At 39.4% G+C, this 13,961-nt stretch overlaps 1 protein-coding gene across 3 annotated transcripts; it reads right to left on the bottom strand.

Annotated features, from left to right (window-relative positions):
* Positions 1-4,185: 4,185 nt before the first annotated feature.
* LOC143881141 (putative protein phosphatase 2C 27) lies at positions 4,186-8,905 on the bottom strand. 3 transcript variants are annotated; one of them, XR_013251872.1, is made up of 5 exons: positions 8,758-8,905; positions 5,738-6,071; positions 5,340-5,540; positions 4,792-4,929; positions 4,186-4,381 (listed from the first exon to the last, which is right to left on the bottom strand). XR_013251872.1 is itself a non-coding variant. In XM_077384137.1 (4 exons), exons 2-4 carry the CDS (start codon positions 5,342-5,344, stop codon positions 4,258-4,260), a joined length of 267 nt encoding a protein of 88 aa, XP_077240252.1. In that variant the 5' UTR covers positions 5,345-5,540; positions 8,758-8,905; the 3' UTR covers positions 4,186-4,257. The 3 variants fall into 3 exon arrangements, 2 of the variants coding, with proteins under 2 accessions (XP_077240252.1, XP_077240251.1); XM_077384137.1 differs by lacking the exon at positions 5,738-6,071; XM_077384136.1 differs by lacking the exon at positions 4,186-4,381 and having other exon boundaries at positions 4,614-4,929.
* Positions 8,906-13,961: the final 5,056 nt, after the last annotated feature.

Here is a 13,961-nt window from a genome sequence, read left to right on the forward strand (position 1 = left end):
AATGGATGGCTGAGATTGAAGGCGGTGGATGGCGGCTCCTCCTCTTCCTCTCTCTCGATTTCTCCTTCTTTCTGTTTTCTAACAAAAATGGGAAAAACCCCTTTTGCTTCTCTCCGCAAGAAGAAAGAAATGGGTTTTGAGGTGGATCTCCACAGATAGAGGGTTGAAGATGGGGATGGTGGCTTGGCTGGTATGGGTGGTTGATGGAGAGATGCGGGTGCGAAAAAATGGAAGAGAGCTTGCCGGATTCCGGCGGAAAATGGGGCCGGAGAAGAAGATGGAGGGGATAATGGTGGGGTTTTGGGAATAAAAGAAGAAAAGGAAGGAGAATGGATTTGATGGTGGTGGATCAAGGGGATGGGGAAGATGGGTTTGGATTTTTAGGGAAATGGGTATGGAGGTGGTTTCCTCCCTCTTCTTCTTCCTCCTCTCTCTCTTTTTCTCTCTGCGTTTTCCCTCTCTCGCTAGTTTTTCTTTTTTTTGTTCTCTGCTTCCAACGAAAAAAAGAAAATCCTCCTGTAGCCCTAATTCGTTAGGTGAGGGTAATAATAAATTCGACCCCCTTTCCCCAGGACAACCACCCTCTATGCATATTTATGACTACTCCTTTCTCAACAGGGGGGCCCAGGAAAGAAATGGTCCAGAAAAAGATGATATATTCTGCCCCCTTCCTCTCCTTTGGACAGCCCCCATCAATGCATTTTGTACATCTCCTAACTTACAGGGGGGGGCCTCGGGCAATGGCGGAGGGGGGAAATTTTATGGAAAATATCTCCCTCCCCTTGATCCTAGCCCTTCAAATCAGCTTTTGTTTAAGGGCTGGGATCAAAGGAAGCCTAATCTACATAGGATTCCCCTCTCGCTAATTCTAGTCCTAAAGCTCTCACTAACCTAGCTTAGGCCTTAATGGTGACTTGGAGGGGAAGAAAAGCATCTTTGCAAATTACGAAATTGCCCTGCTTCAGGATAATACACCCCCTAATTATGCTACACACCAATCTGCATACCCCTGCTTCTGCCTGGACAACCCATTACAGAAAATTTGAACTGGTTTTCTAAATTCCTGCACACCCCCGCTTCTGGCTGAATCGCCACCCTTATTCCTACACTACACTACTCTACAAACATCGTCCGCTTGCTAGGCGAACCGAGACGGATTCGGACGAAAATTTACGGGGACCTAAATGAGACCTTAACCTATTCTAGGAACAAATTTGGGACATTAAAACACTAGTTTAATAAGGTTTCTACCCTAACGACGCTTATTAGGGTTCGGTCAAAATGGGGTGTCTACAACGCCCCACATACCCCCTTTTTATAGCCAAAAACCCTAGTCTGCTTGTAGAGTAACTCTAGGTAGCTCACACCGGACGTTGGCATTCTGCCGAAATTCTGAAGGTTCGGAGCGACATCCTTCAAACAACGTCGTTGTTCTGCCGGATTTCGCAGAAACACGAGCTATTTCTCAATAATAGCATCGTTGTTCTGCCGAAATCTCGGCAAACCTAAAGCCCCTTTGCCAACACAGTGTCGTTGCGCTGCCGAATTTCGGAGAACTCGAAGGCCCTATTATCTAAATAGCGTCGTTCTGCCAAAATCATGGCAAACCCAAAGTTCCTTAGTCAACACGGCGCCGTTAAGCCGCCGATTACTCTGCAACATCGGAGCCCGCCTCTTCTCAACAAGCGCAGTTACGCTGCCCAAGTCTGCCTCAGCTTTCAGTAAAATTACATTTATTTAACAAGCTTTATGTACTTTCCTTTACAAAGTAAGGTATGAGGTGGTGACACCATAAGATCTCCAGTCTGAATTGACCCTCAGAACTTATGATATAAATCCCTTTGTCTTTCTTTTACGTTATGCACTGTCTTTTTCCGTTAGTTTTAAGTTAACCTGATTGCGAGTTAGTTGCGAGATTTGCAGAGATCCGTATACAACTTACAACATCGATCAGGATAACTACTGCTTATTTTCGGTCTTCTTATAAATTCACTTTTATTTGCCTCCTGAAATTTAGCATAACTTAAGTAAAGGATAAAAAGATAAGTTATCCTGGTTTAAATTCTTCAAAAAATGCCAATCTAAGTTAAGAGACCGGATTCGTCCGGGCAAGAGGGGTGCCTAACACCTTCCCCGATTGTAACCATAACCCTTACCAAGATATCTGTAAGGACCATGCCTTAAGCAAACAAAGCAAAATATAAAGTTCAAGGCCCAGTGCAAAAGAACCCCTTCGGTTACTGTTCTTCCAACGAAATTCGAGTATCACTACTCATTTCATTGGAAGAACAGGCACGGGTCCTAGACCCTAACCTAGGTGGTGACTCTGAGTTTCTCATTTTTGTGAAGTTAGGATTTCGATCCCGAGTCCACAAGTAACGCAGATCAAATATACACTCCCTTGAGAACCCGATGTGGTGATCCCCTGTAGTCCTACGCGGGAGGGAAAAAATTGGCACCCACAGGCTGGCGACTCTGCTGAGGAAATGAAAAAGTGATAATTTCTCTCAGCAGATTTGTTTATTTAAAATCATCAAAAAGGTTATAACTCTGCATTGACCCAACTTGGCATTCTCGAACAATTCAACCAAATAATTTGGCTATTTCTCTTTTATTAGAGTTATCCATAACCCGATGTAGCCTTTAGAGCATTCTCAGAGGATGCGAACAGTCGATAACTATCCAAAGGACTTGGTGTCACCGCCGAACATGAAGCGTGACAGATGGCCATCGCGTAAAAAGGAGAAAACAATATTCAATAATCAAAACAAGAGAAGAAAATTCATTGCTTCGGTGGGCAACACCGTCACTCTTCGGAAGCGGGATCGGTCGTCCGGAAATCGTGCTGGAATGGTTGGGCACCGTCTCACCGTAACTACCTGGAGAAAATCATTCGGGAAGCGTTGGAAGTGGCAGCTTTCTTTCGAAAATGGTGGTGTTCGTAATGAAAATTTTATTGAAAGAGACAAGATCGCTCAAGGCTACCTGGAGTTGAAATGGAGAAAATTGGTTAAGTTTGGAACAGAAGGATTGTCCGGTGGCGGAATCCGTGGTGTCACCATAGCCAAATCCAATCTGGCATTGTAGAGCAACACGGTGATTCACACAAAACATTTTGTTTCGCACAGCGAGGGAGTTGTTCCAGCTGAAACGAATGAAGTAATGAATGATAATGGTTGTATACCTCTCAATATGGAGTTTTCTTCTAATACGTTGGATAGAGACCTTCGTGATAAGATTACTTCCTGTTTAAACTGTGGAGACAAAGGGGAAAGTTCTAATGATAATAATATGGCGAATGAATTTGTGGCCATGATGATTATGGGCTCCGGGGCATTCAGTATGAAGAAGATATTTCCAGTACCCATTTCATGCTAAAGGAGATCGTTGAAAGGGATCAACCAAATCCATATGCTTCTAATGGAAAAACCAGAGGGTATAGGGAGCTGAAATAGTTGCGATGAGGAGGAAGGACATGGAGCAATTATGTGGTGTTTATCAATGAAGTTAATCTTTTGGAATGTTAGGGGGCTGAGATCGGATCAAAAACAAATGGCAGACAAGCATTTATGTCTTAAGACATCCTGATGTCATTGCCGTTATCGAATCTAAAATAACGGGAGTATCAAAATCATTGATTAATGGAATCTTGGGGAGAAGAGACAGACAGTTGGACGGCCAAAGATGCTAGGGGAACTGCAGGGGGAATCATAGTTATATGGAAGGAGAGTATCTTGTCAATGACAAAACTGTAAAGAGGGGATCACACAATTACAACTCAGTTTCTCCATCAGGTATCAAATTCTTCATGGATGCTTACGGTGTGGTCTACGGACCAGTTCGGGCTCGGGAGAGGAATTTGTTATGGACTGTATTGAAAAGTGGTGTAAACCCGGAGGCTGCAACTTTCTACAGGAACTTTTAGGAGCTCATGGGAACCAAATTCACATTCGTGTAATCATACACAAACCCAAAATCAATGAAAAAATAATAAAAGATGATTAATGGCCTCTTAAAGATTCAACAGTAAGCTTTAAAGAAAACTCGTGAGTGGGAAAATAATCTACACTAAGCATGGAAGCATATAATAGCATAAATATCACGAAAAGAAGAAGACTTGAGGCTCAACTATTCAACTTTATTGGTCGTTATATTGCTGTCCACAAAGGAAATCAACATTATTACTAGAAAAATGATAAGAGGCTTAAACTAGGCTAGTATAGTTATCTATGGGTGCTTAGAAAGGGGTTCTAAAGGCTAAAACATGGCTAAAAAGGGCTGAAATATGGAAAAATAGTACCCGTAAATCGCAGCAGTCCTTCCACTCGTGGATTTCACTAGCAAAGAAGCCAAGAGGATGTTCCTACCCATGATCCACAATCTGAACATCAGGAGAAATTACCCAAAAGTCATGACACAGAAGATCATGGATAATAAGCAGACAAGTTAATCTCTGCCTTCATCACAAATAATAGGTCTATTACTACTTTCTTCTCAAGCAAATGCTTGGTTTTCCACCATAACCAGAACGACCCCGCTTCCTTAAAGCAAAATGTTGTCAAAAATAGTAGTAAAGACTGTATAGGTTTTAGCAATCCATTCTGCCAAGAATCATGGGGAATATCCATGCATCCATGGCCTTAAAAAATAAGGCAGCTTACATTGATTAAAGTACAACTGTCCCAAAATAAAACAATACCAACAAGAAACAATCATGATTATCATATCCACTTTAAGCAGCTATAATTAACAATAGATGGGTAGATTTCATAATAAAATCCTGGCTCATACCTTCCAAAAATAAGGGCAATCAGTGCTGTGGTGCCAGAGGAATTGTCTAGAGAGCGGGCATCAGCAAATGCATGATCCACTTTCACAAATGCACTCTTAATGACCTTCTCCACACAGGTGGGGAACCTCACCATATACCTGCCAGCATAAACTACTAAATATTAGGTGTTGCATATATTTATCACCAACATAAACCATGTCCACAAGTCTATCTTTATACTATGTGCGAACTACCTCACCATATCTTGGTAATAAATATATTTAATACGATCCTCAAGCAAATTTCAACCTGACCGAGGACTTCACCTTTCATAAGCTCTATAAATTTCATGAATAATGGAATGTGAGAGGCACCCATTATCTCGGTTGACAAATATCGAAAAGAAACTGAAAGTACAAGACATGGTAACCCATTCACTAGAAAAGAAATAATTACCAACGGTGATTAAAAAAAAGATATACCCAAACAATGAAAAAAGACCATGTACTCATAATTTTATAAGATGATTAAATTACACAAGTTCAGTAGCAACAACTAACTCACTCACCCCATAGAAAGCCCCTGGAGATGGAAAATCCATAGATTCACCAAGATGTTCAAGTAGATTATCTATACAGATGTGTTCATCCTCCATGTACTGTTTTGGTCCTCTCTCAGAACAGCTACCCGAACGAAATACCGGTAAAAATCCAGAACCAGACTGTCCATCTGATGGTGATTTTGCACCAATACCACCAATAACCAATTCCTACAGGTAGATGTGGGGCAAAAATGTTAGTCGCAGTATATTTCAGAAAATGGAGAACATAATCATGCTTTTAATCCCCAACAGAAAAGAAAATGTTGTGGCATATCAAGATTTTCAAATAAAACAGTTCAATTACATGACAACTAATATGAAAAAAGGTATGAAACTCTACACAAGGGAAAATATCAACGACTCACCAATTCACTTTCAGCAACCAAACGAACGCTTCTCATGCAATGCCGAATAACTGAGAGGTGCCGTCGAGGTTTCCCATTTTTCTGCTTCAAACTTCCCAAAGCCTCAGAATTTTCATCATCCATGGAAGACCCATTTTCCTTACTATACCCACCTTCTAATACAGTAAATGGATGCGATAAATCAGTCCCTGTACGCCTACAGACATATCATATCCCCTTCAAAAACATAAATTCAATCCCTTCAAAAACAAAAACCGAAAACCCAAAGAGCCCTTTGAAGGATTAGATCCTTTCCAGAATCCTGTTATTCCAAGCTGGTCCCAATAAAAAAAACCTGCCAAAATAGTGACAGAGACCCGATTGTTTGATGTCAACAGAATAAATCCCAAAAAAGCACAATGATTTGCTGACTGAATCAATCAAATTGTCAATCCGCTTATAATCTTCAAACCTCAAAAGTCATGAAATAACATAGCTTCAGTATCAAACATCCACAGGAATTCACAGACAGATAAACCATACAACAATCCTCAACTCAAATAAGTCCTACCAATCGCATACAATTCAACATAAAACCACTGAATTTCCTTCCATTCCCATCAATTCCCCAACCCTCAAGAACCACAAATAGACCAAATCCCTAAAATCAACAGTTCATATGCTTCATACGCTATTAAACATCATAATCCTTCAATTCCCAACCGAATTCAAAATTATCAAACAACACAAACCCTTTACAAACTGCAATTTTTCGCTGAAATCCACCAATTCAGATACAAAAATCCCACACAAAACCCATCTAAACACTCAAACTACAATTTCTCTCTCAAATTCCTCAAATCCACACACTAAATCAGCAAATTCACCAAATTACAAACCCTAACAAAATATAAGAACAAGAAAAACAATAAAAACCCTAGAAATAAACGGATTTGACAAAAATATCAATCCGAAAGTATTCTAGATAATTAATCTTCTAAACAAAAATCAAACCATAGGCGAACCAAAAAAAAACCTAGGTTTCATCAAATCCCACAAAAAAAAACTCAAAATTAAATAGATAAAACCCGAATTCGCTTCAAATTTAGAACATTACTGGAAGGTGATAGTCGTCGACAATGGAGGTCTTGCGAGGGAGAGAGAGAGAGTCGTCGAAAATGGAGGTCTTGAGAGAGAGTCTGAGCGAGAAAAGAGAGAGAGAGAGCTTCGATCGTCGGGTGAAAGTCTCGGAAAGAGGGAGTTTCCGATGTATGAGGTAGGAAAAAAAAAGTTTCCGCAGAAACTAAAAGAATACGCTTTTTACGGTTTTCCACGGAAACAAAGCGGACTTTCCGCAGAAAAGAGGGGGAAGGAAACTTAAAAGAACACAGCAATAGGGAAAACCTTCCAACTAAGTAAACTTCGAGCTCTCCTAAAGGAAAAGGAAACGTCCAACCCAAAGAGAAAACCCCAACTAAGATTGATTTCTTTCCTACAAATTAGGTTCAAAGGCCATAGGATCCTAAATATTAGTGATGTATTTCACGCCCAAGTATCCCAAGGATAATTCACCATACACCCTCCCTAAAGGTTAGGGCATGGAGAATCTCTTTCAATCTCCAATTAGAATTCCAAATATTACTAATTTACTTTACTAATAAAATATACGTTCCCATATTTAATGGGACTCCTTACCAAATTTCAAACGTCCAAAATAGGGTGGCTTCCAAAATAGCTTTGTCGTCAAACACAGAGAAGTCAATCTAAATCCTAAAATTTAGAAACCTTCCACAAAAATTCCAAATACTAATAAAGTCTCTTTTGATAACGACACACCTCAAAGTCCTAATAATACTTGAGTTAAATTTTGATACCGGCACCCCCATTCAAGCTTTAGAATTGTATGCCTAGTTTTAATAAAGACACCTACTGAGGAATACAATTTCTTATGGTGAGGCCGGGTATCACAACATCTAAACCTAGTCACCAGCCAAACTCTAATCAGGGGAAAATCAAAGGCTAATGTAGTTGTTTCAAGTCACATCACTCAATCAAAATAATGTGCCACCGCCATGATCAACCTCGCCACTGTTTCAATGAATGCACAAAGAGCGCCACTGCATCTAGTTAAGGCCGAAAAATCGGAAATGATGGGGAGCTAGATGAAGGAGAGGATGAGGAAAACCAGAGTCCGAAGGTGAAATCCTAAGCAATGAGTACAAGTCTGAAGTTGAAATCCTAAGTCCCTCTTCTGTGTGGAGATGTGAAGACATCAATAGAAGGATATTTTGCCGGACCGAACTTTATTTTTGCTGGATTCTTTTATTTATATGGTTGTCTACACTGCATATATAGATAAACATCATGTTCAATTCCTTAAACCCTAATCTTGACCAGATAGTAGATCTATATATTGAAACTGAGTTTCTTTCACTACTCTTGTGGTGTTCTGAACATTTCTTGGGTCTGTGTTCTTTCAGTATTACCAATGTTCCCAACCTGTCCTAAAGATTCCCCGGTTTAAGAGTTATCTCTTACAGTCTCTGTCTTTCTTGAGATTTGTGAACTACGGAAATGTTTGGATTTCAAAGAATTAAGTTGGAAAATTTTTGCAGAAAAAAGAAATCAATCAATCCTGAGATTTATTGTGAGTTACAGTAAAATTATTTCAGTCCTGTACTTGTATCACTTGAAAACCATGGTATGTATGGAAGGGCTTTTATGCTACACTGCAATCAGATTATGTATATAAGAATTCTCATTTGCCATTCAAACAAAAAAAGCATTCCCAGACCTTGAGATTATAGAGAAAGGTTACTGTGTTGGCAAGCTATTGGTATTAATGCATAGTACATTGGTCGATACCTTTAACTATCATGAAAACTCACACAAAAAAAAAAAACCTCCTTTGTTGCTTTTTAGAACTGTATCATTTCAAGAAATAAGATGTAGCATCTAATCTTGAAGTAAAAAAAAATATTATTCTTGAAGTCAAAAGCAATGTCTATAGATACATTTACAAACACCTAAAGTAATCATACCTTGAAACCAATTTAAACCCTGTCTTCTCTCTTGTTAGATCGTGAAGACTGATGAACAGATGGGAAAACCGACTAAGCATCAGCAGTGCTCATAAAACCTCCCATGAAGCCTGCACCATTGCAGTTCCCACATAAGATCTCCCTTTTACCCCTGTCAGAAAAATTGAAATAAAAAATACCACAATATTTCGTCAGAAAAAAAATACCTCAATACATGGGAACATCAGGCACTAGCTGGTCTAGAAATGGAAGTAAAACGGTATAAGATACTAAATTCACGGATGACAAAAATAATCAGCATTAAAACACTAAGGCCCTGTTCATTTTAGATTGTTGCAACCGATTGTGGGGCCAAAGTGATTGTTGGACTCCGACGGTTTGGGCCTACAATCGGTTGCAACAATCTAAAACGAACAGAGCCTAAATTATGAACCATAATAGATAATGGAGAGAAAAGATGTGATGATACGCACCATACAAGATGGATTTAAATAATAACCACGGAAATTCAAAATCTTAAAAGGGAAACCTGAGGAAATTGAATGACCTTAAAGAGTAAGAGAGAATATGGTTTTGAAGCAATCCAAAGCTTGGCCAAGCTGACTTGACAGCAAATCGAGTCAAAGCCTCGAATGACTCAATGGGTGAAATTTACAACAGAAATCTAAAATATATAGCCAACCACAGTAAGGGACGAATCTGCCACCTTTTGCTTTGAATTCAACCATGCTTACTCACTAATATAAAGCTAGCTTGCCCAATTTGTAAAAAAGTAAAATCAAATCAAATAAGACAACTAGCATGGTGCAAATGACTAAATCTAGGATGTCAATACCGATTCTATATTAAAGTATATATAATATGTATTTTAACAACTTGATCTTCAGAGACTTCTCTCACTACTGCAGTCGAAGTACTGTACCCAATTTAGTGAGGATGATAGGATATGGATGCCAACACCTGACGGTGACTTTACAGCAAAATCTTTTTTCTTAAGCTTAAATGACAATCAGTCCTCTCCAATCAGTCGCATATGATATGCAAGGAAAGACAAATAACTAAGAATGATATCTAAAAGACCAGAAACTCTCTATATAAGGAAAGAGAATGAAAAGAGTACTACCATGGCTAGGTAAGTCTCTCTAAAAGAATGGGCTTGGGCTAACGCCTTCATCGCCCTTGCATTGAAGGGAGAAGGGCACATATATACATACATGGACATATACAGACACGTACACATTTGTATATACACATCTCATAGAAAAATATTCTTTCACACAAATTTAATACCCTAATTATCACAATATCATTCTTGGAGACGAAGCACAACAGCCTCAATACTATGAACAATATTTGTACTGAGCAGAATGAAAAACCATACGAATATTCATGAGAAACAATTCACACAACAGGGCCTGTAAATATCATGAGGGTACATGGGCTGCCAATATCAAAAGTGTGTGGACAGATTGCCATATAAAGAGACATGGGCTGATCCAAAATAGGTATCGAAACAGAAGCTAAAACAAGGACTATATAAAAACCTCATTAACTCATTCAAGAAACAGGGGCTGAAACAAGAGTTTCTGAGATTTTAACACTACATATGAGGTTCCATGTCATTTTTTTTATTTTTTCTTAAAAACAAAATACTTGTAACATTCATAGCTTCCAAACAGCAAGAATTTTTCAAATTTTCGACATGGCTGGATCAAGAGATTTTGGAATTAAATTGGATCCACACAGATTTGCTTGGTCTCCTGTTCCCAGCTAAAATATTCGATAACGCATGAGAATATAAACATCTTTAATGAGTTCCTAAGCACATTCATCATGAACTAAAAACCTGCTTCAAAACTAGTCATTCTCAATCCATCAAGCACGAAAAATTGAAATCGTTTAATTGCACATCATTGCTTTAACTACTTGTAACATTTTTAAACAAATCTAAAGCCAAACATCTCAGCCACAACACAATTTCACAAAAAAATGAAAATATTTCTATAATATAAATCAAACCGAAGCCACTACAAAAATCAACTCAAGTGGGAAAAAAAATACAATCTCTTAAATTAACACAAAGGAGAGAAAGAATGTTACCTGACTTAAAGAAAAAATCTGATCTTTTGGTCTCCTCTTTCCAGATTAAAAGTGATGAAACTCCAAAGCTCTGAGATTTAACAAGGTCTAGGTTTTTTCCAGAACTCAGCTGAAATTTAGCTGGAAAATGAGTGGGAATCGATTGAAGAAGGGAGTTAAGGTTTAAATGATGAAAAATGTAGGGTTTTAAAGGGAGCTTGAGTCTAAAATTTTGGAAGAAAGGAGTAACGGCATCAAAGGCTGGTGAATGAAGGAAGAAAAGCTCAACCGGAGATCGATCGGAGCTCCGGTAGACCTAGCCGGAGAATATCGGAAAGGATGACCAGCCGGGGAGTTAGGGTTTGAGAAGAAAAATGGGGAAAAAGATGATAGAAATGGAGGTAACAGCAAGGAGAAACATAATCGGAGTGCAAATCCGGTCGGAAAAATTGACCTGATTGATCGGAAATCTCTCAGATCCCGATCGGAGAAGAAACAAAATGTTTGGGTTTTAAACTTGAAATCAAAAGAGAAAAAAAAAAGAAAAAAAGAAAGGAATGAAGATTATGAAACATAACATCTGAGAAGGGGATTTCGTCGGAAATTAACCGGAGCTCCGACTAACATGATGGAGACGATGTTCGGACAAAGGAAGAAACTCCATCGGAACCCCAAAATCTCTCTCTCTCTCTCTCTCTCTCTCTCTCTCTCTCTCTCTCTCAGATCTGCTATTTTACTCTGTCTTTTCTATCGATTTCTCAGATCGGTGCTCGCCGGAGCTCGACCGGAGCTTGAGCGGAGAAGAAGGTTCGGACGGAACTAGGGTTTCAGATTTTCTCTGTTCTCTCTGCGAATTTTTTTTCCTTTTCTTTTTTTTTTCTCTACTTCGATCCCTTGTAAAGGGAAATGATATATTAATGCTCCCCCCTCTTTGACTTAGGACAACCCCCTCTAATGCATTTCATAGTCAATTTTGCTCTTAAGGTAGTCCGAGCAAGAACAGGGGTTCCAAAAAAAATGACATATAATCTGCCCTTTTATATCTTCCATGGACAGCCCATTTTGAGGTGATTCATCCCCCTCCTGCGGTTTACACTACGGACACTCTCCCATCTTGTTCAATAGGCAAACGCGCTCGGACTTTAACGAAATTTTATGGGGACCTAGTTGGGACCCTAAACTAGCCTAGGGTGAAATTTGAGGCCCTAGATTTGGTTGGGTTTTTGCTCAAACACGGAAGGTTTAGGGTACGGTCAAAATGGGGTGTCTACAGTGGTGAGCACTTGTGAATAATCAAAGTCCATTGATTATTGAAGGGGATTCTACGAATGCAGTGGGTTGGGCATCTGGTTCCTCGAAGGGATCCTAGAAGCTACAGGACCAAGTGGTTGAAATACTGGACCTAATGCGAGTCCTATCCACGAGAATTGAACATCGAAGATGATCGGCGAATGAGGTGGCAGATATTTTGGTGAAGGCTGGAGCCCAACAGGATGAAATGAAAGTAATTACCTCTCTGTAAGATGTACTCGAAGAATTCAAGCATTGTGGTTAATGTAAACTTCTCTCAGCATATGTACCCTGTATTGCCCTAGGTATGCCTAGGATTCCTGATTAAGTGTAATAGCATGCTGGGACTGCTGGTCCCGACTGCTAATCTATTACTAATGAAATATGTCGCTTTTCAAAAAAAAAAAGTATTTTAACAAAGAAGATAATAGTCTTCATTGATTCGCTAGTGGTTCGGCAATGATAAGTAGAGCCATAAACAACTTTGGCAGTGATAAGTAATGAGTGACCTGTCAACTTTGCAATGCAATGGACGCATCTAAGGAGTTAATTAGCACTGGTACAAGCAACTTACATACGCAAGCTTTGCGTTTTTAGTTGCTATCTACCTTAGGATTGGAGTCAAAGGCCGTTTTAGTTTTGTAAACTTGTAATAAAGAGAAAAGATAACATACACACATCTTTAAATGGTTGATGGATATACCTGCAAAGCCAACATAATCCACCCGCTTTAAACTGGCCATTAAAGTGGTCAACAGAATTTACTCCGTTACCTTGGCATTGTGAACACACTATCGCACCTAGAAATTTCAATAGAAAGATTATGATTATCAGTCTCTGATTGCAAAGAGATTTCCATGTTTCAATCACTAAGGGGCTGTTTGGATACGCGGATTTTAGAATCCAAGTTTTTAGTTTGAAAACAGTGTAAAAGAGGGTTCATGATCAAGCTGCTGTATGCTATCCTGGTCAGCTGTATGCATCCTGAGGTTTCTAAAACCTGGAAATATAGGAGGATCTGCTACTCTCTTGCTGACGGAAAAAAGGGCGAGAAGTAAAAAACGAGTCAAAAAAGATGGCTGGTCAGCTTCTTCTCTTTTCTCTCCCAGGGGCGGGTCCAAAGGTGGCAGAGAATGGCTATTATAGCATGTTGGCAACCACCATTTTACACTTCATGTTTTGATAGGTGGGACCCACCTCCCCTAAGTGAGAGCCCACAATTTACACCTTTGCTGTGGGGCATAACTCATGTTCTTATGGGTAAGACCCACTATTTTACACCCATACATAGCATGGCCCAAGAATGTTAGTGATTTAACCAAGATTTTATATGTTGTGTGCGCGTGAAGTATGTGGGGTCCCACTTCATAGGATAACCCAAACTGATCATTTGTTATACCACAACCTAAATAGGATGCACTGCGTAAATAATCTCCATAGCAATAAAGGTTTCTATAACGGGCAATCCCATTGTAGATCGGATGGTTAGGATCATCCTATGGAGACAATTTACAGGGTGCAACCTGTTTACGTTGTGACCCAACCAATGAACAGTCTGGATCATCCTATGAAGTGGACCCCAAATACTTTTTGAAAAATAATGGACTTTGGACTTTAAGTGCACAAAACATATAAAATTTCATAAATACTTACCCTGACTCAAAATTGGATCGTGGTGGCCCCAGCAGTCCTTTTCAAATCCAGTTTAATGCTAATCGCTTCGCTGCCCTTGAAAATGTTTCCACTCCTAGTATGGATGATGATGATTCTTGGCAAACAGTTAAAAAGAAAAAAGGAAAGTCTCTGGTACTTCTCCTTCGTCCTTCTCCAACATG

This window comes from Tasmannia lanceolata, unplaced genomic scaffold, assembly GCF_043159265.1.
Source record: "Tasmannia lanceolata isolate RefF3 unplaced genomic scaffold, GAP_Taslan_0.1 ptg000007l, whole genome shotgun sequence".
Lineage (NCBI taxonomy): Eukaryota > Viridiplantae > Streptophyta > Magnoliopsida > Canellales > Winteraceae > Tasmannia > Tasmannia lanceolata.

Coding starts and splice junctions, on each gene's coding strand:
- LOC143881141 (XM_077384136.1), bottom strand. CDS start 5,860: ATGGATGATGAAAATTCTGAGGCTTTGGGAAGTTTGAAGCAGAAAAAT. Junction 5,541..5,737: donor TGGTTGCTGAAAGTGAATTG/GTGAGTCGTTGA, acceptor ATCTACCTGTAG/GAATTGGTTATTGGTGGTAT. Junction 4,930..5,339: donor CTCCAGGGGCTTTCTATGGG/GTGAGTGAGTTA, acceptor TTATGCTGGCAG/GTATATGGTGAGGTTCCCCA.